This window comes from Anomaloglossus baeobatrachus, chromosome 10, assembly GCF_048569485.1.
Source record: "Anomaloglossus baeobatrachus isolate aAnoBae1 chromosome 10, aAnoBae1.hap1, whole genome shotgun sequence".
Lineage (NCBI taxonomy): Eukaryota > Metazoa > Chordata > Amphibia > Anura > Aromobatidae > Anomaloglossus > Anomaloglossus baeobatrachus.
The window spans coordinates 214,713,898-214,741,063 of NC_134362.1; the positions used below are offsets into that span (position 1 = coordinate 214,713,898).

General features: G+C 50.9%; 1 protein-coding gene across 1 annotated transcript in view; it reads right to left on the reverse strand.

Annotated features, from left to right (window-relative positions):
- Positions 1–2,351: 2,351 nt before the first annotated feature.
- The window catches only part of LOC142254929 (adhesion G-protein coupled receptor G1-like), a 100,915-nt gene continuing 76,100 nt past the window's right edge, over positions 2,352–27,166 (reverse strand). Inside the window, 11 exon segments of the mRNA XM_075326293.1 lie at positions 2,352–3,532; positions 15,679–15,947; positions 16,025–16,133; positions 16,208–16,476; positions 16,955–17,076; positions 19,479–19,579; positions 23,935–23,968; positions 24,599–24,715; positions 24,789–24,911; positions 25,014–25,128; positions 25,225–25,303. Coding sequence (XP_075182408.1) covers positions 3,396–3,532; positions 15,679–15,947; positions 16,025–16,133; positions 16,208–16,476; positions 16,955–17,076; positions 19,479–19,579; positions 23,935–23,968; positions 24,599–24,715; positions 24,789–24,911; positions 25,014–25,128; positions 25,225–25,303 — 1,475 coding nt within the window. The 3' untranslated portion in view covers positions 2,352–3,395.

Here is a 27,166-nt window from a genome sequence, read left to right on the forward strand (position 1 = left end):
CTTTCTTTTCTCTATGTCTCTGTATCTCGGTGATGTATTATGTATAGTGTATATATTCTATCCATACACACTGCTCTGTCCTCTTTCTTTTCTCTCTGTCTCTGTATCTCGGTGATGTATTATGTATAGTGTATATATTCTATCCATACACACTGCTCTGTCCTCCTCTTTCTTTTCTCTTTGTCTCTGTATCTCGGTGATGTATTATGTATAGTGTATATATTCTATCCATACACACTGCTCTGTCCTCCTCTTTCTTTTCTCTCTGTCTCTGTATCTCGGTGGTGTATTATGTATAGTGTATATATTCTATCCATACACACTGCTCTGTCCTCTTTCTTTTCTCTCTGTCTCTGTATCTCGGTGGTGTATTATGTATATAGTATATATTCTATCCATACACACTGCTCTGTCCTCCTCTTTCTTTTCTCTTTGTCTCTGTATCTCGGTGATGTATTATGTATAGTGTATATATTCTATCCATACACACTGCTCTGTCCTCCTCTTTCTTTTCTCTTTGTCTCTGTATCTCGGTGATGTATTATGTATAGTGTATATATTCTATCTATACACACTGCTCTGTCCTCCTCTTTCTATTCTCTCTGTCTCTGTATCTCGGTGCTGTATTATGTATAGTATATATTCTATCCATACACACTGCTCTGTCCTCCTCTTTCTTTTCTCTCTGTCTCTGTATCTCGGTGATGTATTATGTATAGTGTATATATTCTATCCATACACACTGCTCTGTCCTCCTCTTTCTTTTCTCTCTGTCTCTGTATCTCGGTGATGTATTATGTATAGTGTATATATTCTATCCATACACACTGCTCTGTCCTCCTCTTTCTTTTCTCTCTGTCTCTGTATCTCGGTGCTGTATTATGTATAGTATATATTCTATCCATACACACTGCTCTGTCCTCCTCTTTCTTTTCTCTATGTCTCTGTATCTCGGTGATGTATTATGTATAGTGTATATATTCTATCCATACACACTGCTCTGTCCTCTTTCTTTTCTCTCTGTCTCTGTATCTCGGTGATGTATTATGTATAGTGTATATATTCTATCCATACACACTGCTCTGTCCTCCTCTTTCTTTTCTCTTTGTCTCTGTATTTCGGTGGTGTATTATGTATAGTGTATATATTCTATCCATACACACTGCTCTGTCCTCCTCTTTCTTTTCTCTCTGACTCTGTATCTCGGTGGTGTATTATGTATATTGTATATATTCTATCCATACACACTGCTCTGTCCTCCTCTTTCTTTTCTCTCTGACTCTGTATCTCGGTGGTGTATTATGTATAGTGTATATATTCTATCCATACACACTGCTCTGTCCTCCTCTTTCTTTTCTCTCTGTCTCTGTATCTCGGTGATGTATTATGTATAGTGTATATATTCTATCCATACACACTGCTCTGTCCTCCTCTTTCTTTTCTCTCTGTCTCTGTATCTCGGTGGTGTATTATGTATAGTGTATATATTCTATCCATACACACTGCTCCGTGCGCCTCTTTCTTTTCTCTCTGTCTCTGTATCTCGGTGGTGTATTATGTATAGTGTATATATTCTATCCATACACACTGCTCTGTCCTCCTCTTTCTTTTCTCTCTGTCTCTGTATCTCGGTGGTGTATTATGTATAGTGTATATATTCTATCCATACACACTGCTCTGTCCTCCTCTTTCTTTTCTCTCTGTCTCTGTATCTCGGTGGTGTATTATGTATAGTGTATATATTCTATCCATACACACTGCTCCGTGCGCCTCTTTCTTTTCTCTTCGGATCTGTATCCGGTTCTGTACACTGGAGCCTTTAGCCTCGTTCTTCGTCTTCTTTGGTGTTGCTGAATTGTACCTATGGGTTCCCGGCGTCTCCACTAGAGGGCGCTTTTCTTCTTCTTTCTCTGGGTGTGTCCAGTCTCCTGTATTCTCCCAGTCTGGGGCTGTTGATGACCGGCCATGCTGCACATTGTTGGGTGTAGGGGGAAGGTGGCGCCATCTTCTGACCTCTCACAATTTTTTAACCTTTTCTTTTCTAAATTATTTAATTACCTTTTATATTAGTTTATTGTACGTTTTTCCTTGTAGGATTATATATACAGAAGAGCCATGAACTGTGAAAGGTCCAGCGTATGTACTGCGTGATGGCAGAAGACAGCGACTATCCTCCCCTCTCGGACTGTGTCCTCCCCTCTCGGACTGCGTCCTCCCCTCCCGGACTGCGTCCTCCCCTCCCGGACTGCGTCCTCCCCGCCCGGACTGCGTCCTCCCCGCCCGGACTGCGTCCTCCCCTCCCGGACTGCGTCCTCCCCGCCCTGTCTGCGTCCTCCCCGCCCTGTCTGCGTCCTCCCCGCCATGTCTGCGTCCCCCACGACCTGTCTGCGTCCTCCCCGACCTGTCTGCGTCCCCCACGACCTGTCTGCGTCCTCCCCGTCTAGACTCTGCCCTCCTCTGGTGTCCTCTCTGCCCAGGACGTGCCGTCCTCTGGTGTCCTCTCTGCCCAGGACGTGCCCTCCTCTGGTGTCCTCTCCGCCCGGACCGCGCCATCCTCTGGTGTCCTCTCCGCCCGGACCGCGCCATCCTCTGGTGTCCTCTCTGCCCAGGACGCGCCATCCTCTGGTGTCCTCTCTGCCCAGACTGCACCCTGCTCTGGTGTCCTCTCCGCCCGGACTGCACCCTGCTCTGGTGTCCTCTCCGCTCGGACCGCGCCTTTTTCGGGTGCCTTACCCGCCCAGACTGTGTCCTCTCTGCCCAATTGCACCCTGTTCTAGTGTCCTCTCCGCCTGGATCGCGCCCTCTTGGGGTGTCCTTGGGCCTCTTGGAGTGTCCTCCCTGCCCTGACCTCTTCCTCTTTGGGTGTCCTGCCTGCCCTGACCATGCCCTCCTCTAGAGTCCACCCCGCCCTGACCCCTTCCTCTTGGGGTGTCCTTGGGCCTCTTGGGGTGTCCTTGGGCCTCTTGGGGTGTTCTTGGGCCTCTTGGGTGTCCTGCCTGCCCTGACCATGCCCTCCTCTAGAGTCCTCCCCGCCCTGACCCCTCCGTCTGTGGGTGTCCTCGTATCTGATGGCATCGGGGGGCTCTCGCTTGCGGTGTCTGCAGTTCCATAGCTGTGGCCCCCACAGTTTATACTAGGCACAGTTCACACCTGGCCCGCAGGTCTCTGGGTCTGGCTGGCCCGCAGGTCTCTGGCTATGGCTGGCCCGCAGGTCTCTGGCTATGGCTGGCCCGCAGGTCTCTGGCTATGGCTGGCCCGCAGGTCTCTGGCTCTGGCTGGCCCGCAGGTCTCTGGCTATGGCTGGCCCGCAGGTCTCTGGCCGAGCTCCAGTGCTACCATCCATATAAAGTGCTTGTGGTGGGGAGAGGGGCAGGAGCGGCTCCCGCTGACCCCCATCATCTGAGGAGTGTCTTGTCCTCGCTGCTGGGGGATTGGGGGGCCAGGGGCGAGGCGCTCGTACAGTCTGAGGAGTGGGATCGTTCCTTAGCAGAAGATTGTGACAAAGCACAGTACCACAAGAGGATGAAGAGACCTGAGGGGGGAAAGCACAGCGGGGTTACTGGGAGCACACATCACCTATGGATATACACAGTGTATGCACGGGAGCTCAGTGGTTACCACTGTACTATATATAGAGCAGCACGGGGCTCAGTGGTTACTCCTGTATTATCTGTAGAGCAGCGAGGGAGCTCAGTGGTTACCCCTGTATTATCTGTAGAGCAGCGAGGGAGCTCAGTGGTTACCCCTGTATTATCTGTAGAGCAGCACGGGGCTCAGTGGTTACCCCTGTACTATATATAGAGCAGCACGGGGCTCAGTGGTTACCCCTGTATTATCTGTAGAGCAGCAAGGGGCTCAGTGGTTACCCCTGTATTATCTGTAGAGCAGCGAGGGAGCTCAGTGGTTACCCCTGTATTATCTGTAGAGCAGCGAGGGAGCTCAGTGGTTACCCCTGTACTATATATAGAGCAGCACGGGGCTCAGTGGTTACCCCTGTATTATCTGTAGAGCAGCGAGGGAGCTCAGTGGTTACCCCTGTACTATATATAGAGCAGCACGGGGCTCAGTGGTTACCCCTGTACTATATATAGAGCAGCACGGGGCTCAGTGGTTACCCCTGTATTATCTGTAGAGCAGCGAGGGAGCTCAGTGGTTAGCACTGTACTATATAGAGAGCAGCACGGGGCTCAGTGGTTACCCCTGTATTATCTGTAGAGCAGCGAGGGAGCTCAGTGGTTAGCACTGTACTATATATAGAGCAGCACGGGGCTCAGTGGTTACCCCTGTATTATCTGTAGAGCAGCGAGGGAGCTCAGTGGTTAGCACTGTACTATATATAGAGCAGCACGGGGCTCAGTGGTTACCCCTGTATTATCTGTAGAGCAGCGAGGGAGCTCAGTGGTTACCCCTGTACTATATATAGAGTAGCACGGGGCTCAGTGGTTACCCCTGTACTATATATAGAGCAGCACGGGGCTCAGTGGTTACCCCTGCACTATATATAGAGCAGCACGGGGCTCAGTGGTTACCCCTGTACTATATATAGAGCAGCACGGGGCTCAGTGGTTACCCCTGTACTATATATAGAGCAGCACGGGGTCTCAGTGGTTAGCACTGTACTATATATAGAGCAGCACAGGGCTCAGTGGCAATGTACTATATATAAAGCGGCTTGTTGGGCAGCAGTGTACTATGTGTAGAGTGGCACAGGGACTCAGTGGTTTCCATTGTACTATACTGTATATAGAGCAGCATGGAGCCTTAGTGGTTAGCACGGTACTATATATAGAGCAGCATGGAGCCTTAGTGGTTAGCACTGTACTATATATAGAGCAGCATGGGGCCTTAGTGGTTAGCACGGTACTATATATAGAGCAGCATGGGGCCTTAGTGGTTAGCACTGTACTATATATAGAGCAGCATGGGGCCTTAGTGGTTAGCACGGTACTATATATAGAGCAGCATGGGGCCTTAGTGGTTAGCACGGTACTATATATAGAGCAGCATGGGGCCTTAGTGGTTAGCACTGTACTATATATAGAGCAGCATGGAGCCTTAGTGGTCAGCACTGTACTATATATAGAGCAGCATGGGGCCTTAGTGGTTAGCACTGTACTATATATAGAGCAGCATGGGGCCTTAGTGGTTAGCACTGTACTATATATAGAGCAGCACAGGGGGCTCAGTGGTCAGCACTGTACTATATATAGAGCAGCATGGGGCCTTAGTGGTTAGCACTGTACTATATATAGAGCAGCATGGAGCCTTAGTGGTTAGCACGGTACTATATATAGAGCAGCATGGAGCCTTAGTGGTTAGCACTGTACTATATATAGAGCAGCATGGGGCCTTAGTGGTTAGCACGGTACTATATATAGAGCAGCATGGGGCCTTAGTGGTTAGCACGGTACTATATATAGAGCAGCATGGAGCCTTAGTGGTTAGCACTGTACTATATATAGAGCAGCATGGGGCCTTAGTGGTTAGCACTGTACTATATATAGAGCAGCACAGGGGGCTCAGTGGTTAGCACTGTACTATATATAGAGCAGCATGGGCCCTTAGTGGTTAGCACTGTACTATATATAGAGCAGCATGGGGCCTTAGTGGTTAGCACGGTACTATATATAGAGCAGCACAGGGGGCTTAGTGGTTAGCACTGTACTATATATAGAGCAGCATGGAGCCTTAGTGGTTAGCACTGTACTATATATAGAGCAGCACAGGGGGCTCAGTGGTCAGCACTGTACTATATATAGAGCAGCATGGGGCCTTAGTGGTTAGCACTGTACTATATATAGAGCAGCATGGAGCCTTAGTGGTTAGCACTGTACTATATATAGAGCAGCATGGGGCCTTAGTGGTTAGCACTGTACTATATATAGAGCAGCATGGGGCCTTAGTGGTTAGCACTGTACTATATATAGAGCAGCATGGAGCCTTAGTGGTTAGCACTGTACTATATATAGAGCAGCATGGAGCCTTAGTGGTTAGCACTGTACTATATATAGAGCAGCATGGGGCCTTAGTGGTTAGCACTGTACTATATATAGAGCAGCATGGAGCCTTAGTGGTTAGCACTGTACTATATATAGAGCAGCATGGAGCCTTAGTGGTTAGCACTGTACTATATATAGAGCAGCATGGGGCCTTAGTGGTTAGCACTGTACTATATATAGAGCAGCATGGGGCCTTAGTGGTTAGCACTGTACTATATATAGAGCAGCACAGGGGGCTCAGTGGTCAGCACTGTACTATATATAGAGCAGCATGGGGCCTTAGTGGTTAGCACTGTACTATATATAGAGCAGCATGGGGCCTTAGTGGTTAGCACTGTACTATATATAGAGCAGCATGGGGCCTTAGTGGTTAGCACTGTACTATATATAGAGCAGCATGGGGCCTTAGTGGTTAGCACTGTACTGTATATAGAGCAGCATGGAGCCTTAGTGGTTAGCACTGTACTATATATAGAGCAGCACAGGGGGCTCAGTGGTCAGCACTGTACTATATATAGAGCAGCATGGGGCCTTAGTGGTTAGCACTGTACTATATATAGAGCAGCATGGGGCCTTAGTGGTTAGCACGGTACTATATATAGAGCAGCATGGGGCCTTAGTGGTTAGCACTGTACTATATATAGAGCAGCATGGGGCCTTAGTGGTTAGCACTGTACTATATATAGAGCAGCATGGGGCCTTAGTGGTTAGCACTGTACTATATATAGAGCAGCATGGAGCCTTAGTGGTTAGCACGGTACTATATATAGAGCAGCATGGGGCCTTAGTGGTCAGCACTGTACTATATATAGAGCAGCATGGGGCCTTAGTGGTTAGCACTGTACTATATATAGAGCAGCACAGGGGGCTCAGTGGTCAGCACTGTACTATATATAGAGCAGCATGGAGCCTTAGTGGTTAGCACTGTACTATATATAGAGCAGCATGGAGCCTTAGTGGTTAGCACTGTACTATATATAGAGCAGCATGGGGCCTTAGTGGTTAGCACTGTACTATATATAGAGCAGCATGGAGCCTTAGTGGTTAGCACTGTACTATATATAGAGCAGCATGGAGCCTTAGTGGTTAGCACTGTACTATATATAGAGCAGCATGGGGCCTTAGTGGTTAGCACGGTACTATATATAGAGCAGCATGGGGCCTTAGTGGTTAGCACTGTACTATATATAGAGCAGCATGGAGCCTTAGTGGTTAGCACTGTACTATATATAGAGCAGCATGGAGCCTTAGTGGTTAGCACTGTACTATATATAGAGCAGCATGGGGCCTTAGTGGTTAGCACGGTACTATATATAGAGCAGCATGGGGCCTTAGTGGTTAGCACTGTACTATATATAGAGCAGCATGGAGCCTTAGTGGTTAGCACTGTACTATATATAGAGCAGCACAGGGGGCTCAGTGGTCAGCACTGTACTATATATAGAGCAGCATGGAGCCTTAGTGGTTAGCACTGTACTATATATAGAGCAGCATGGGGCCTTAGTGGTTAGCACTGTACTATATATAGAGCAGCATGGGGCCTTAGTGGTTAGCACTGTACTATATATAGAGCAGCATGGGGCCTTAGTGGTTAGCACTGTACTATATATAGAGCAGCATGGAGCCTTAGTGGTTAGCACTGTACTATATATAGAGCAGCATGGGGCCTTAGTGGTTAGCACTGTACTATATATAGAGCAGCATGGAGCCTTAGTGGTTAGCACGGTACTATATATAGAGCAGCATGGGGCCTTAGTGGTTAGCACGGTACTATATATAGAGCAGCATGGAGCCTTAGTGGTTAGCACTGTACTATATATAGAGCAGCATGGAGCCTTAGTGGTTAGCACTGTACTATATATAGAGCAGCATGGGGCCTTAGTGGTTAGCACTGTACTATATATAGAGCAGCATGGAGCCTTAGTGGTTAGCACTGTACTATATATAGAGCAGCACAGGGGGCTCAGTGGTTAGCACTGTACTATATATAGAGCAGCATGGAGCCTTAGTGGTCAGCACTGTACTATATATAGAGCAGCATGGGGCCTTAGTGGTTAGCACTGTACTATATATAGAGCAGCATGGAGCCTTAGTGGTTAGCACTGTACTATATATAGAGCAGCATGGGGCCTTAGTGGTTAGCACTGTACTATATATAGAGCAGCATGGAGCCTTAGTGGTTAGCACGGTACTATATATAGAGCAGCATGGAGCCTTAGTGGTCAGCACTGTACTATATATAGAGCAGCATGGAGCCTTAGTGGTCAGCACTGTACTATATATAGAGCAGCACAGGGGGCTCAGTGGTCAGCACTGTACTATATATAGAGCAGCATGGGGCCTTAGTGGTTAGCACTGTACTATATATAGAGCAGCATGGGGCCTTAGTGGTTAGCACGGTACTATATATAGAGCAGCATGGAGCCTTAGTGGTTAGCACTGTACTATATATAGAGCAGCATGGGGCCTTAGTGGTTAGCACTGTACTATATATAGAGCAGCATGGAGCCTTAGTGGTTAGCACTGTACTATATATAGAGCAGCATGGGGCCTTAGTGGTTAGCACTGTACTATATATAGAGCAGCATGGGGCCTTAGTGGTTAGCACGGTACTATATATAGAGCAGCACAGGGGGCTCAGTGGTCAGCACTGTACTATATATAGAGCAGCATGGGGCCTTAGTGGTTAGCACTGTACTATATATAGAGCAGCATGGGGCCTTAGTGGTTAGCACGGTACTATATATAGAGCAGCATGGAGCCTTAGTGGTTAGCACTGTACTATATATAGAGCAGCATGGGGCCTTAGTGGTTAGCACTGTACTATATATAGAGCAGCATGGAGCCTTAGTGGTTAGCACTGTACTATATATAGAGCAGCATGGAGCCTTAGTGGTTAGCACTGTACTATATATAGAGCAGCATGGAGCCTTAGTGGTTAGCACTGTACTATATATAGAGCAGCACAGGGGGCTCAGTGGTCAGCACTGTACTATATATAGAGCAGCATGGGGCCTTAGTGGTTAGCACTGTACTATATATAGAGCAGCATGGGGCCTTAGTGGTTAGCACGGTACTATATATAGAGCAGCACAGGGGGCTCAGTGGTCAGCACTGTACTATATATAGAGCAGCATGGAGCCTTAGTGGTTAGCACTGTACTATATATAGAGCAGCATGGGGCCTTAGTGGTTAGCACTGTACTATATATAGAGCAGCATGGGGCCTTAGTGGTTAGCACGGTACTATATATAGAGCAGCACAGGGGGCTCAGTGGTCAGCACTGTACTATATATAGAGCAGCATGGGGCCTTAGTGGTTAGCACTGTACTATATATATAGAGCAGCATGGGGCCTTAGTGGTTAGCACTGTACTATATATAGAGCAGCATGGGGCCTTAGTGGTTAGCACTGTACTATATATAGAGCAGCACAGGGGGCTCAGTGGTCAGCACTGTACTATATATAGAGCAGCACAGGGGGCTCAGTGGTCAGCACTGTACTATATATAGAGCAGCACAGGGGGCTCAGTGGTCAGCACTGTACTATATATAGAGCAGCATGGGCCCTTAGTGGTTAGCACTGTACTATATATAGAGCAGCATGGGGCCTTAGTGGTTAGCACTGTACTATATATAGAGCAGCATGGGGCCTTAGTGGTTAGCACTGTACTATATATAGAGCAGCACAGGGGGCTCAGTGGTCAGCACTGTACTATACATAGAGCAGCACAGGGGGCTCAGTGGTCAGCACTGTACTATATATAGAGCAGCACAGGGGGCTCAGTGGTCAGCACTGTACTATATATAGAGCAGCACAGGGGGCTCAGTGGTCAGCACTGTACTATATATAGAGCAGCATGGGGCCTTAGTGGTTAGCACTGTACTATATATAGAGCAGCATGGGGCCTTAGTGGTTAGCACTGTACTATATATAGAGCAGCATGGGGCCTTAGTGGTTAGCACTGTACTATATATAGAGCAGCACAGGGGGCTCAGTGGTCAGCACTGTACTATATATAGAGCAGCACAGGGGGCTCAGTAGTCAGCACTGTACTATATATAGAGCAGCACAGGGGGCTCAGTGGTCAGCACTGTACTATATATAGAGCAGCATGGGGCCTTAGTGGTTAGCACTGTACTATATATAGTGCAACACAGGGGGCTCAGTGGTCAGCACTGAGCCCCCTGTGCTGCTCTATATATAGTGATCTCTGTGAGGGGGCGGTCGGACTTCCGACCAGTGATCTCTGTCATGGGGCGGTCCTACGTCTGACCAGTGATTTCCGTCACATGGGGCGGTCGGACATCTGATCAGTAATCTCCATCACGTGGGGTGGTCCTACGTCTGACCAGTGATTTCCGTCACATGGGGTGGTCCTACATCTGACCAGTGATTTCCGTCACCTGGGGTGGTCGGACATCTGACCAGTAATCTCCATCACGTGGGGTGGTCCTACATCTGACCAGTGATTTCCGTCACATGGGGCGGTCGGACATCTGATCAGTAATCTCCATCACGTGGGGTGGTCCTACATCTGACCAGTGATTTCCGTCACCTGGGGTGGTCGGACATCTGACCAGTAATCTACATCACGTGGGGCTGTGGGACATCTGACTACTGATCTCCATCACGTGGGGTGGTCGGACATCTGACTAGTGATTTCTGTCACCTGGGGCGGCCGGACATCTGACCAGTGATCTCCATCACGTGGGGTGGTCCTACATCTGACCAGTGATCTCCATCACGTGTGGTGGTCCTACGTCTGACCAGTGATCTCCATCACGTGGGGTGGTCCTACGTCTGACCAGTGATCTCCATCACGTGGGGTGGTCCTACATCTGACCAGTGATTTCCATCACGTGGGGCGGCCGGACATCTGATCAGTAATCTCCATCACGTGGGGTGGTCCTACATCTGACCAGTGATTTCCATCACGTGGGGCGGTCGGACATCTGATCAGTAATCTCCATCAAGTGGGGTGGTCCTACGTCTGACCAGTGATTTCCGTCACATGGGGTGGTCCTACGTCTGACCAGTGATTTCCGTCACATGGGGTGGTCGGACATCTGACCAGTAATCTACATCACGTGGGGCTGTGGGACATCTGACTACTGATCTCCATCACGTGGGGTGGTCAGACATCTGACTAGTGATTTCTGTCACCTGGGGCTGTCGGACATCTGACCAGTGATCTCCATCACGTGGGGTGGTCAGACATCTGACCAGTGATCTCCATCACAAGGGGTGGTCCTACGTCTGACCAGTGATTTCCATCACGTGAGGCTGTGGGAGCACTGACCAGTGATCTCCATCACGTGGGGCTGTGGGACATCTGACCAGTGATCTCCATCACGTGAGGCTGTGGGACATCTGACCAGTGATCTCCATCATGTGAGACTGTGGGACATCTGACCAGTGATCTCCATCACGTTGGGCTGTGGGACATCTGACCAGTGATATCCATCACATGGGGCGGTCGGACATCTGGCCAGTGATCTCCATCACGTAGGGCGGTCGGACATCTGACCAGTGATCTCCATCACATGGGGCGGTCGGACATCTGACCAGTGATCTCCATCACGTGGGGCGGTCGGACATCTGACCAGTGATCTCCATCACGTGAGACTGTGGGACACCTGACCAGTGATCTCCATCACGTGGGGCGGTCGGACATCTGACCAGTAATCTCCATCACGTGGGGCGGTCGGACATCTGACCAGTAATCTCCATCACGTGGGGCTGTGGGACATCTGACCAGTGATCTCCATCACGTGGGGCATTTGACCAGTAATCTCCATCACGTGGGGCGGTCGGACATCTGACCAGTAATCTCCATCACGTGGGGCAGTTGGACATCTGACCAGTAATCTCCATCGCGTGGGGCGGTCAGACATCTGACCAGTGATCTCCATCACGTGAGGCTGTGGGAGATCTGACCAGTGATCTCCATCACGTGGGGCTGTGGGACATCTGACCAGTAATCTCCATCATGTGGGGCAGTCGGACATCTGACCAGTAATCTCCATCGCGTGGGGTGGTCGGACATCTGACCAGTGATCTCCATCATGTGGGGCTGTGGGACATCTGACCAGTGATCTCCATCACGTGGGGTGGTCGGACATCTGACCAGTGATCTGCATCACGTGGGGCTGTGGGACATCTGACCAGTGATCTCCATCACGTGGGGCGGTCAGACATCTGACCAGTGATCTCCATCACGTGGGGCAGTCGGACATCTGACCAGTGATCTCCATCACGTGGGGCTGTGGGACATCTGACCAGTGATCTGCATCACGTGGGGCGGTCAGACATCTGACCAGTAATCTCCATTGCGTGGGGCGGTCAGACATCTGACCAGTAATCTCCATCACATGGGGTGATCAGACATCTGACCAGTGATCTCCATCACGTGGGGCTGTGGGACATCTGACCAGTGATCTCCATCACGTGGGGCTGTGGGACATCTGACCAGTGATCTCCATCACGTGGGGCAGTCGGACATCTGACCAGTGATCTCCATCACGTGGGGCTGTGGGACATCTGACCAGTGATCTGCATCACGTGGGGCGGTCAGACATCTGACCAGTAATCTCCATCACGTGGGGCTGTGGGACATCTGACCAGTGATCTCCATCACGTGGGGCTGTGGGACATCTGACCAGTAATCTCCATCACGTGGGGCTGTGGGACATCTGACCAGTGATCTGCATCACGTGGGGCTGTGGGACATCTGACCAGTGATCTCCATCACGTGGGGCTGTGGGACATCTGACTAGTGATCTCCATCACGTGGGGCTGTGGGACATCTGACTAGTGATCTCCATCACGTGGGGCTGTGGGACATTTGACCAGTGATCTCCATCACGTGGGGCGGTCGGACATCTGACCAGTAATCTCCATCACGTGGGGCAGTCGGACATCTGACCAGTAATCTCCATCACGTGGGGCAGTCGGACATCTGACCAGTAATCTCCATCACGTGGGGCAGTCGGACATCTGACCAGTAATCTCCATCACGTGGGGCTGTGGGACACCTGACCAGTGATCTCCATCACGTGAGGCTGTGGGAGATCTGACCAGTGATCTCCATCACGTGGGGCGGTCAGACATCTGACCAGTAATCTCCATCACGTGGGGCTGTGGGACATCTGACCAGTAATCTCCATCACGTGGGGTGATCAGACATCTGACCAGTGATCTGCATCACGTGGGGTGATCAGACATCTAACCCGTGATCTCCATCACGTGGGGCTGTGGGACATCTGACCAGTGATCTCCATCACGTGGGGCTGTGGGACATCTGACCAGTGATCTCCATCACGTGGGGCGGTCAGACATCTGACCAGTGATCTCCATCACGTGGGGCAGTCGGACATCTGACCAGTGATCTCCATCACGTGGGGCTGTGGGACATCTGACCAGTGATCTGCATCACGTGGGGCGGTCAGACATCTGACCAGTAATCTCCATCGCGTGGGGCGGTCAGACATCTGACCAGTGATCTGCATCACGTGGGGCGGTCAGACATCTGACCAGTGATCTCCATCGCGTGGGGCGGTCAGACATCTGACCAGTGATCTCCATCACGTGGGGCTGTGGGACATCTGACCAGTAATCTCCATCACATGGGGTGATCAGACATCTGACCAGTGATCTCCATCACGTGGGGCTGTGGGACATCTGACCAGTGATCTCCATCACGTGGGGCAGTCGGACATCTGACCAGTGATCTCCATCACGTGGGGCTGTGGGACATATGACCAGTGATCTCCATCACGTTGGGCTGTGGGACATCTGACCAGTGATCTCCATCATGTGGGGCTGTGGGACATCTGACCAGTGATCTCCATCACGTGGGGCTGTGGGACATCTGACCAGTGATCTCCATCATGTGGGGCTGTGGGACATCTGACCAGTGATCTCCATCATGTGGGGCTGTGGGACATCTGACCAGTGATCTCCATCACGTGGGGCTGTGGGACATCTGACCAGTGATCTCCATCACGTGGGGCGGTCAGACATCTGACCAGTGATCTCCATCACGTGGGGCAGTCGGACATCTGACCAGTGATCTCCATCACGTGGGGCTGTGGGACATCTGACCAGTGATCTGCATCACGTGGGGAAGTCGGACATCTGACCAGTGATCTGCATCACGTGGGGTGATCAGACATCTGACCAGTGATCTCCATCATGTGGGGCTGTGGGACATCTGACCAGTGATCTGCATCACGTGGGGCAGTCGGACATCTGACCAGTGATCTCCATCACGTGGGGCAGTCGGACATCTGACCAGTGATCTGCATCACGTGGGGTGATCAGACATCTGACCAGTGATCTCCATCATGTGGGGCTGTGGGACATCTGACCAGTGATCTGCATCACGTGGGGCGGTCAGACATCTGACCAGTAATCTCCATCGCGTGGGGCGGTCAGACATCTGACCAGTGATCTCCATCACGTGGGGCTGTGGGACATCTGACCAGTGATCTCCATCACGTGGGGCTGTGGGACATCTGACCAGTGATCTCCATCACGTGGGGCTGTGGGACATCTGACCAGTGATCTGCATCACGTGGGGCGGTCAGACATCTGACCAGTGATCTCCATCATGTGGGGCTGTGGGACATCTGACCAGTGATCTGCATCACGTGGGGCGGTCAGACATCTGACCAGTAATCTCCATCACGTGGGGCAGTCGGACATCTGACCAGTGATCTCCATCATGTGGGGCTGTGGGACATCTGACCAGTGATCTCCATCATGTGGGGCTGTGGGACATCTGACCAGTGATCTGCATCACGTGGGGCGGTCAGACATCTGACCAGTGATCTCCATCACGTGGGGCTGTGGGACATCTGACCAGTGATCTGCATCACGTGGGGCGGTCAGACATCTGACCAGTGATCTCCATCACGTGGGGCAGTCGGACATCTGACCAGTGATCTGCATCACGTGGGGTGATCAGACATCTGACCAGTGATCTCCATCATGTGGGGCTGTGGGACATCTGACCAGTGATCTGCATCACGTGGGGCAGTCGGACATCTGACCAGTGATCTCCATCACGTGGGGCAGTCGGACATCTGACCAGTGATCTGCATCACGTGGGGTGATCAGACATTTGACCAGTGATCTCCATCATGTGGGGCTGTGGGACATCTGACCAGTGATCTGCATCACGTGGGGCGGTCAGACATCTGACCAGTAATCTCTATCACGTGAGGCTGTGGGACATCTGACCAGTAATCTCCATCACGTGGGGTGATCAGACATCTGACCAGTGATCTCCATCACGTGGGGCTGTGGGACATCTGACCAGTGATCTCCATCACGTGAGGCTGTGGGACATCTGACCAGTGATCTCCATCACGTGAGGCTGTGGGACATCTGACCAGTAATCTCCATCACGTGGGGTCATCAGACATCTGACCAGTAATCTCCATCACGTGGGGTCATCAGACATCTGACCAGTGATCTCCATCACGTGGGGTGATCAGACATCTGACCAGTGATCTCCATCACGTGGGGTGATCAGACATCTGACCAGTGATCTCCATCACGTGGGGCTGTGGGACATCTGACCAGTGATCTGCATCACGTGGAGCGATCTCAGAGGTGGTATCATGCCACCAACCACAAGGCGTTGTCTGTGGGGACATCGTGGTTCGCTCACCTTGCAGGGTGTTCAGGATGCTGAAGAGATACTGGGCCACCAGGTACAGGGCTCCATATGAGAAGAAGGCCAGGCCCCACGGCAGCCCCAACATGCAGCTGAGCCCAAGCAGAGTGACACAATGGCGCTTCTTCTGTGCTCGCGTGTGCGCGGAGAGTCTCAGGACGCTGCGGATCATGGCCACCATCATAGCGGCGTTAAACAGGAGGATGACGGCACAGAAGCTCAGGTTCAGCACCTGGTGGACGATCGGCTTTGTCATCCAACAGCTACGAGAAAACACAGAACAGAAATGTAAGCGAGAAGCTGACGAGGTGTCGGCCATGACGGTGACAGGGGAACTTACATAGAGGCGGTGGAGTTGGGGGATGATGGTCTCTCCACCTTGATGTCATAAACCCCATAACTCTCCTGATCGATCACCGTCACCATCGCCACAACAAGGAGCGGGACCCCTGCCAAAGACACCACAACCCTCAGCATCCCCACCTAACAGGCAAAGACTGGAAGACACACGGCGAGGACTCACCCCAGCCCACCAGGGCCAGCTTTATAGTGGTGACTGAGGAAGTGGGGAACACCTGCACCACCAAACGGTAGAGATTGAAGCCTTCAACGGCCATCCAGGAGAAAGTGCAGAGGAAAGCAAAGTGCAGAGCAGCTGCAGAGCCGACACAAAGGCTGCTGCGCTCCGGGAATGCGCCTGACACAGCGCTCAGAAGGAAGGTCAGGTCCAGAAGGAGCACGGCCACCAACAGGTTCACGTGGATCTGCAATGTGGGGTTCACCAGCAGCTTCCTGTCCCCAAAGAAAGCATCACACGTAACACGTCAGTGCGCACCGAACACGCGGGTAACACAACGTGCACCAAACACGCGGGTAACAGCGCGCACCAAACACGCGGGTAACACAGCGCGCACCAAACACGCGGGTAACAGCGCGCACCAAACACACGGGTAACACAGCGCGCACCAAACACTCGGGTAACAGCGCGCACGAAACACACGGGTAACACAGCGCGCACCAAACACTCGGGTAACAGCGCGCACTAAACACGCGGGTAACACAGCGCGCACCAAACACTCGGGTAACAGCGCGCACTAAACACACGGGTAACACAACGTGCACCAAATACGCGGGTAACACAGCGCGCACCAAACACTCGGGTAACAGCGCGCACTAAACACACGGGTAACAGCGCGCACCAAACACGCGGGTAACACCGCGCGCACCAAACACACGGGTAACACAGCGCACACCAAACCTTCCACGTTACCTGGAGCAGCAGATCCAGATGATGGTGAAGATGCAGGAGACAGCGGAAATACTGCATCCAGCAAATGTCAGGACCGACAGCGACACAAGATGGACCTCAGAGATGAGCTGACTGGATGTATGCTAAACGACAGCAGCAGAGGTCAGGATGGGGGTGATGTTAGATCTCTGGGGTCCGGGTGGGGGTGATGTTAGATCTCTGGGGTCTGGGTGGGGGTGATGTTAGATCTCTGGGGTCTGGGTGGGGGTGATGTTAGATCTCTGGGGTCTGGGTGGGGGTGATGTTAGATCTCTGGGGTCCGGGTGGGGGTGATGTTAGATCTCTGGGGTCCGGGTGGGGGTGATGTTAGATCTCTGGGGTCTGGGTGGGGGTGATGTTAGATCTCTGGGGTCTGGGTGGGGGTGATGTTAGATCTCTGGGGTCTGGGTGGGGGTGATGTTAGATCTCTGGGGTCCGGGTGGGGGTGATGTTAGATCTCTGGGGTCCGGGTGCGGGTGATGTTAGATCTCTGGGGTCTGGGTGGGGGTGATGTTAGATCTCTGGGGTCTGGGTGGGGGTGATGTTAGATCTCTGGGGTCTGGGTGGGGGTGATGTTAGATTTGTCGGGGTCCAGGTGGGTGATGTCAGATCTCTGGGGTCTAAGTGAGGGTGCTGTAAGATCTGTAGTGTCTGGGTGGTGGAGATGTTAGATTTCTGGGGTGTGGGTGGGGGTGATGTAAGATTTCAGGGGTCCCGGTGGGAGTGATGTAAGATCTGTAGGGTCTGGGTGGGGGTGATGTTAGATTTCTGGTGTCTGGGTGGGGGCGATGTTACATTTCTGGTGTCTGGGTGGGGGTGATGTTAGATTTCAGGGGTCCAGGTGGGGGTGATGTCAGATTTCTGGGGTCCCGGTGGGGGTGATGTTAGATTTCAGTGGTCCCGGTGGGGGTGATGTTAAATTTCTGGGGTCCCGGTGGGGGTGATGTTAAATTTCTGGGGTCCGGGTGGGGGTGATGTTAGATTTCTGGGGTCCAGGTGGGGGTGATGTTAAATTTCTGGGGGCCAGGTGGGGGTGATGTTAGATTTCAGAGGTCCTGGTGGTGGTGATGTTATATTTCTGGGGTCCCGGTGGGGGTGATGTTACATTTGTGGGGTCTGAGTGGGGGTGATGTTAGATTTCTGGCGTCCCGGTGGGGGTGATGTTAGATTTCTGGGGTCCAGGTGGGGGTGATGTTACATTGTGGGGTCCGGGTGGGGGTGATGTTAGATTGTGGGAGCCCGGTGGGGGTGATGTTACATTTGTGGGGTCCGGTTGGGGGTGATGTTAGATTTCTGGGGTCCAGGTAGGGGTGATTTTACATTTGTGGGGTCCCGGTGGGGGTGATGTTAGATTTCAGAGGTCCCAGTGGGGGTGATGTTAGATTTCTGGGGTCCCGGTGGGGGTGATGTTACATTTGTGAGGTCTGGGTAGGGGTGATGTTAGATTTCTGGGGTCCGGGTGGGGGTGATGTTACATTTGTGGGGTCTGGGTGGGGGTGATGTTAGATTTCTGGGGTCCAGGTAGGGGTGATGGTAGATTTCTGGGGTCCAGGTAGGGGTGATGTTACATTTGTGGGGTCCGGGTGGGGGTGATGTTAGATTTCTGGGGTCCCGGTGGGGGTGATGTTAGATGTCTGGGGTCCCGGTGGGGGTGATGTTAGATTTCAGAGGTCCCAGTGGGGGTGATGTTAGATTTCTGGGGTCCGGGTGGGGGTGATGTTACATTTGTGGGGTCTGGGTGGGGGTGATGTTAGATTTCTGGGGTCCAGGTAGGGGTGATGTTACATTTGTGGGGTCCGGGTGGGGGTGATGTTAGATTTCTGGGGTCCCGGTGGGGGTGATGTTAGATTTCTGGGGTCCCGGTGGGGGTGATGTTAGATTTCTGGGGTCCCGGTGGGGGTGATGTTAGATTTCTGGGGTCCCGGTGGGGGTGATGTTAGATTTCAGAGGTCCCGGTGGGGGTGATGTTAGATTTCTGGGGTCCCGGTGGGGGTGATGTTAGATTTCTGGGGTCCCGGTGGGGGTGATGTTAGATTTCTGGGGTCCCGGTGGGGGTGATGTTAGATTTCTGGGGTCCCGGTGGGGGTGATGTTAGATTTCTGGGGTCCCAGTGGGGGTGATGTTAGATTTCTGGGGTCTCGGTGGGGGTGATGTTACATTTGTGGGGTCCGGGTGGGGGTGATGTAAGATTTGTAGGGGCCATGTTAGATTTCTGGGGTCCTGGTGGGGGTGATGTTAGATTTCTGGGGTCCCGGTAGGGGTGATGTTAGATTTCTGTGGTCCCGGTGGGGGTGATGTTAGATTTCTGGGGTCCCGGTGGGGGTGATGTTAGATTTCTGGGGTCCCGGTGGGGGTGATGTTAGATTTCTGGGGTCCCGGTGGGGGTGATGTTAGATTTCTGGGGTCCCGGTGGGGGTGATGTTAGATTTCTGGGGTTCGGGTGGTGTAGGGGATTTCTGGGTGTTTGTTGGTCATTTCTTGGGGACTTTTCCGTGACTGAACTCACCATTAATAAAGCAAAGTAGGTCAGGTGGTTACAGCGGCAGTCTGTGCTGCCCTCGCGGGGGGCCGTGCTGCAGCCGTCGGTCCTCCACTCTTCTGACGCCTCTGTGGGACATATGATCGGTTGCCATTACGGAGACATCCACAACACCGGGGAGCATCATTTTCGTTGACTTTGGTCTGATGCTTGTTTTTTTGGCTTTTGAACACAAAAGTGACCCCAGCTTTTCTATATCACAGGAGACCCTCCTGTTGTCTCCAAAACCGTACAAATATACAAAGTACAATAATGCAAAAACATAGCCTTAATGTAATGCGAATTTCGAGCCACGTTGTTCATACAAAGGATATATTGTTACTGGAAGTCACATTGTGCACGAGGTAGGGTTAGGAAGCCATTAAGGTAAAATGTGAGCCTCGAGCGTTCCATCTGTGGAGATCTGCCTGATGCTCCATCGTCAGCCATCATATGTACGTCCCATCTGCCCTGACACCGTCCCTCCGTGACCTTCACATCGTGGTGGAATCCTTCACCTTACTAGTCAACAAGGTCCTCAGTGAAGGTAGTAGTGTCATGGGTTGTGTCCCGCTCAGGGGAGACCTCTGGTGAGTCTGGGAAAAAGGTCACAACACCTTATTGTGTACATCAGCTTGTGTTTGAGTGAATCTACTTTCATTCGGTGCTGCAGGGGTTAAGGACGCTTTCCCATCTGGCTATTTTTTGTGTCCGTAATCTCAGGTGCAGATCCTTGTGACCACTCCCCTTCACTATAAATAGTCACATGTCTTACCATCTGATGCCAGTTATAGAATCTCATCATTCTGATGCTGGCCACTTTGGAAGGAGCCAGTGTCTGGCAGAAGCTGAGGAGTTGTGACAATTGCAGCTGTGGTGTTTTCCTGCACTCGACTTGCTTGGAGTGTTTTCCTGTTTGTGTGTTTTAACCCCCTCTTGTCTTTCTCCCTCCCTTGTGCGGTATTATTGTAGTGGTGAGACTAGTGCTCTCACTGGCTTTCTCACTAGCTGCGGGACAGTTGGTTGATGGCGATGTAGTAAATTCACCTGATGCTCATGTTGCAACCAAGCATTTTGTAGCTTTCTAAGAGTTTCTGAACAATGTAGGTGTAATTGATTGCTCGTGGATTTCCAAAAAAGTCCTTCGAGGTCTTTGAATGATAAACAAGCTCTCTCCTGGAGTTCTGACATTCCCCTGATGAAATGTTCATCATTGATGAGCGGCTGAATCTGCGACCATCACAACCACCGGCCTTTATTTTTTGATATGACGGACAAGGAAATGCCATAATGAGATACTTGTGAGGTGCTCCTTCAAGGCTTTAGCGGATTGCTTCATGAGCCCCAATTTCATGTGTAGCGGTGGGATCTTTCTGTAACCAGTGGCTCGTGTAGATATTTGGTCACCAGATTTGAGGTTAGATCTTGGAGCCCAATGATTCTCACGAGCTTTGCTGTCCCACATGCACAGAAGACAAGGATACGTGGTGGATCCGCGCTGCTTACCAAGACGTAATCAGACCAAGGTCGGCACACATGAGCAGTGGGTTTGTGGTATTGCAACAACTCAATGGCTCTTTATGTCTCCGTATTTTTCACAAGGCGAAACTGAAGAGCCAGTTAGGGCTGCACCAAAGACGTTGCCATTGTGGAGGAGGACACACTTGAAGCTCCACTTTGAGTTATCACTGATCAGTCGCCATTTACTTGCGCTATAGATTGAAGCTCCTAATTCCTCAATGAACCCCTGTAGGGTCTGTCTCCGGTATTGCAGAATCGCACCTTTTCGGGCTGGACACTCGGGCTGGACACTCGGGCTGGACACTTGGACTTTTTCTCCTTTTTGAAGCAAGTTTTTCTCATGCAGTTTTGATGCTCAAAGTTCTGAAGCCGTTTTTGATAGGCTACAATCTCGGGCCAAATCGTTCATCTCATCTGGTCAAATCTCTTACAAACCAAGACGTCTTGACCTTCAGAATCTTCATCCTGGCCATCATTTTGCTCTTCACCACCTGCTGTCCTTGAGAAGGTTTTCAGCTGAATGAGGCCCTGGACGTATATATCTGAGGGTAGACTAGGACACTCTCTCCTACAGTTAGGTCCAGAAATCTTTGGCCAGTGACACAATTTTGGCGAGTTGGGCTCTGCATGCCACCACATTGGATTTGAAATGAAACCTCTACAACAGAATTCAAGTGCAGATTGTAACGTTTAATTTGAAGGTTTGAACAAAAATATCTGATAGAAATTGTAGGAATTGTCACATTTCTTTACAAACACTCCACATTTTAGGAGGTCAAAAGTAATTGGACAAATAAACCAAACCCAAAAAAAAAATTTTTATTTTCAATATTTTGTTGCGAATCCTTTGGAGGCAATCACTGTCTTAAGTCTGGAACCCATGGACATCACCAAACGCTGGGTTTCCTCCTTCTTAATGCTTTGCCAGGCCTTTACAGCCGCAGCCTTCAGGTCTTGCTTGTTTGTGGGTCTTTCCGTCTTAAGTCTGGATTTGAGCAAGTGAAATGCATGCTCAATTGGGTTAAGATCTGGTGATTGACTTGGCCATTGCAGAATGTTCCACTTTTTTGCACTCATGAACTCCTGGGTAGCTTTGGCTGTATGCTTGGGGTCATTGTCCATCTGTACTATGAAGCGCCGTCCGATCAACTTTGCGGCATTTGGCTGAATCTGGGCTGAAAGTATATCCCGGTACACTTCAGAATTCATCCGGCTACTCTTGTCTGCTGTTATGTCATCAATAAACACAAGTGACCCAGTGCCATTGAAAGCCATGCATGCCCATGCCATCACGTTGCCTCCACCATGTTTTACAGAGGGTGTGGTGTGCCTTGGATCATGTGCCGTTCCCTTTCTTCTCCACACTTTTTTCTTCCCATCATTCTGGTACAGGTTGATCTTGGTCTCATCTGTCCATAGAATACTTTTCCAGAACTGAGCTGGCTTCATGAGGTGTTTTTCAGCAAATGTAACTCTGGCCTGTCTATTTTTGGAATTGATGAATGGTTTGCATCTAGATGTGAACCCTTTGTATTTACTTTCATGGAGTCTTCTCTTTACTGGTGACTTAGAGACAGATACACCTACTTCACTGAGAGTGTTCTGGACTTCAGTTGATGTTGTGAACGGATTCTTCTTCACCAAAGAAAGTATGCGGCGATCATCCACCACTGTTGTCATCCGTGGACGCCCAGGCCTTTTTGAGTTCCCAAGCTCACCAGTCAATTCCTTTTTTCTCAGAATGTACCCGACTGTTGATTTTGCTACTCCAAGCATGTCTGCTATCTCTCTGATGGATTTTTTCTTTTTTTTCAGTCTCAGGATGTTCTGCTTCACCTCAATTGAGAGTTCCTTAGACCGCATGTTGTCTGGTCACAGCAACAGCTTCCAAATGCAAAACCACACACCTGTAATCAACCCCAGACCTTTTAACTACTTCATTGATTACAGGTTAACGAGGGAGACGCCTTCAGAGTTAATTGCAGCCCTTAGAGTCCCTTGTCCAATTACTTTTGGTCCCTTGAAAAAGAGGAGGCTATGCATTACAGAGCTATGATTCCTAAACCCTTTCTCCGATTTGGATGTGAAAACTCTCATATTGCAGCTGGGAGTGTGCACTTTCAGCCCATATTATATATAGAATTGTATTTCTGAACATGTTTTTGTAAACAGCTAAAATAACAAAACTTGTGTCACTGTCCAAATATTTCTGGCCCTGACTGTATATTTAGATTTTGTTATATACGGACGTTTTCACTATCCTAAAGTGACCGTCACTGGAATGACGTCTGGACAAACCTAGGCACCATATGTCATCATCTTATCACGTGTTCCCTTCGTGCCACCCGTACGGTCTCCTCACACTGCTCGCACCTTCTCAGGGGCCCAAAACTTATCCTGATCACAAAGTTTACTTCCAAAAATGCCAAATCTGCGCTTGACCAATGTGCTGAGCGTCGTCCTCTGACCGGGAATGGTGACAAATATTAGAAAAGAACTCCACTCCATTTAGGCACTTAGGACGAGAATTAGCAGACACAGATCTGATCTGGAGGAGTGGAAATAAGTCCGATAACCCCAGATTTTGGAATACGTCTCCCTGTATAGATGTATAGAGCGCCACCTCTCGCCGCACCGTCTCATGTGTAACTGAATAGCCGAGACAAGCTGCTGGGGGTCACCACGGTCGTCCTCCACCGCTCCCTGCTCGCGGGTGGTTTACTCTCGGCCAGTAGGAGAGCACCAGTGCTACCCGCGATCCAGACGAGAGGAAACGCAATAAGATACGCTGCAGAGAAAACACCTGACGCGGTAGAAGAAAATCTCAGATCTGAAATCAGCAGAAAACTCCACCAAGAAAATTGTTCCCCAGTTAATTGGACCCAACACCAGCTACCGCATAACAGCAGGAGGAGATACTCACCGTCCCAAAAAACGCAGAGCGGAGACGAGTTCACCTGGGGACGAAAAAATGGGAAAATGTAGTGAATGGTGATCACATCCCAATTATACGCTGTACACAGAGTATGTGCCCCCCACAGTCACCTCAGGGGGCTTCTTTGTCCTCCAGCTACAGCCATAAACACTAATATGGAGACAAATATGTGTCCCCTCCCTGCCCACACATACATCTCCACCACCGGGGCGTCTATACTTTCCATAGACATAGCTGGAGAGATACCAACTCTGGAAGAAGCAGCCTAGGGCTGAGGCCTAGTGGGACCACCCTGTGACCTAGTTCTGGCTACACCTCACGCCACCGATCCCTGGTCACAAACCTCCCCTGTTGTGTCCGTCCCAGTAGAGCGGGACCTATAAATACTCTTCTGGGATGGACACAACAGGGGAGAGGTTTGTGACCAGGCATGGGTGGAGTGGGGTGTAGCCAGAACCAGGTCTTAGGGTGGCCCCACTGCCCCACTCTGTTTTTTCTGGTGGGTCTTCTAGTTCCTATTCGTCCTACCACCTCCTCAGTCTCTTGCTCACTTTTTGGTTGCGGGTTCAGGGGCTTCCATGAAGCCTGGAGATAGGTGGATTGCCCAGGTGGCCTCCTCATATTTGTCTGACCCCACCACACCTTCTGTTACCTGTAATGGCTGATGGTGAAAAGTGACGACAATTTCCTCCATTAGATTGGAGACCTGTGTTCCCTCCAGGGTGACGCCAACCACACGACTGCCCACGACTGTGCTGTTTGCAGCATCCTGTGTGAACACGCAGGACAGTAAGCGATTGTCTGCATTGCGCCTCTCATCAGCGGGCGTGCTGGTATCTCACCTGGAAGAGTGAACCGGAGGCATGCATCTGCACCACCTGCAGCCGGGTCCCGGGGGCCACAGTCTCTAACAACTGTTTTGGAAAAGACAAAGAAATGCCCAGATGATCAGGAAGAGAGGTAAGCTGTAGGGAAGGAGGAGAAACATACGTTACATGACCATAGCGCTGTGTCATGGTCCCATGGCCGATCTAGTGAGCAGTGCCGCCATTAATTACCCAACTTACCACTTCAGCAGAGTGCAGCTTATACACCGCCGCCTGCAGGGGGCCTCTCCCAAAATGGTGGGTGTCCTCATCGAACGTTACCTGGGAAAGCACAGATTCCATCCAGCCACGGAGCCTGAAAGCCACAGAAGAGTGTGATGTGGGGGGGCTCGTCATGGCTGAGGGGTAATCCTGGCTCCACACGTTTCTCCGGCAGCAATGAATGACTTACACACGACCATTCCCGGTGAAATGCTCCTTGTCCAGAAAGTTGGCCACTTGTAAGATCTCGTCATTAACCCTCCTCGTATCTACAAGACAAGTAGGCATCATGATCAATACTGACCCCAGCAACAAAACCCCTAGAATCTCTCATACTAAGGGACGGTGGAAATCGAAATGTGACCAGAAACAAAACACATCATCCTGCTGGTCCCAAAATGCCGGCTCAGTCCCAACCACACCTGGAACCACAACCACTTTTATGTTCTCCGTCCCTCCCCTGCCTACACTAGGTCCCTTCCTCCTTTATCTCAGTCCCCCCCCTGCCTACACTAGGTCCCTTCCTCCTTTATCTCAGTCCCTCCCCTGCCTACACTAGGTCTCTTCCTCCTTTATCTCAGTCCCTCCCCTGCCTACACTAGGTCCCTTCCTCCTTTATCTCAGTCCCTCCCCTGCCTACACTAGGTCCCTTCCTCCTTTATCTCAGTCCCTCTGCCTACTCTAGGTCTCTTCCTCCTTTATCTCAGTCCCTCTGCCTACACTAGGTCCCTTCCTCCTTTATCTCAGTCCCTCTGCCTACTCTAGGTCTCTTCATCCTTTATCTCAGTCCCTCCCCTGCCTACACTAGGTCTCTTCCTCCTTTATCTCAGTCCCTCCCCTGCCTACACTAGGTCCCTTCCTCCTTTATCTCAGTCCCTCCCCTGCCTACACTAGGTCCCTTCCTCCTTTATCTCAGTCCCTCCTCTGCCTACACTTGGTCCCTTCCTCCTTTATCTCAGTCCCTCCTCTGCCTACACTAGGTCCCGTCCTCCTTTATCTCAGTCCCTTCTCTGCCTACACTAGGTCCCGTCCTCCTTTATCTCAGTCCCTTCTCTGCCTACACTTGGTCCCTTCCTCCTTTATCTCAGTCCCTTCTCTGCCTACACTAGGTCCCTTCCTCCTTTATCTCAGTCCCTCTGCCTACACTAGGTCCCTTCCTCCTTTGGCTCAGTCCCTCCCCTGACTACACTAGGTCCCTTCCTTTTTTATCTCAGTCCCTCCCCTGACTACACTAGGTCCCTTCCTTTTTTATCTCAGTCCCTCCCCTGACTACACTAGGTCCCTTCCTTTTTTATCTCAGTCCCCCCTCTGCCTACACCAGATCCCTTCCTCCTTTATTTTAGTCCCTCTGCCTACACTAGGTCCCTTTCTTCTTTATCTCAGTCCCTCCCCTGCCTACACTAGGTCCCTTCCTCCTTTATCTCAGTCCCTCCCCTGCCTACACTAGGTCTCTTCCTCCTTCATCTCAGTCCCTCTGCCTACACTAGGTCCCTTCCTCCTTTATCTCAGTCCCTTCTCTGCCTACACTAGGTCCCTTCCTCCTTTATCTCAGTCCCTTCTCTGCCTACACTAAGTCCCTTCCTCCTTTATCTCAGTCCCTTCTCTGCCTACACTTGGTCCCTTCCTCCTTTATCTCAGTCCCTTCTCTGCCTACACTAGGTCCCTTCCTCCTTTATCTCAGTCCCTCTGCCTACACTAGGTCCCTTCCTCCTTTGGCTCAGTCCCTCCCCTGCCTACACTAGGTCCCTTCCTCCTTTGGCTCAGTCCCTCCCCTGACTACACTAGGTCCCTTCCTCCTTTATCTCAGTCCCTCTGCCTACACTAGGTCCCTTCCTCCTTTAGCTCAGTCCCTCCCCTGCCTACACTAGGTCCCTTCCTCCTTTATCTCAGTCCCTTCTCTGCCTACACTAGGTCCCTTCCTCCTTTAGCTCAGTCCCTCCCCTGCCTACCCTAGGTCCCTTCCTCCTTTATCTCAGTCCCTCCTCTGCCTACACTAGGTCCCTTCCTCCTTTATCTCAGTCCCTCTGCCTACACTAGGTCCCTTCCTCCTTTGGCTCAGTCCCTCCCCTGACTACACTAGGTCCCTTCCTCCTTTATCTCAGTCCCTCTGCCTACACTAGGTCCCTTCCTCC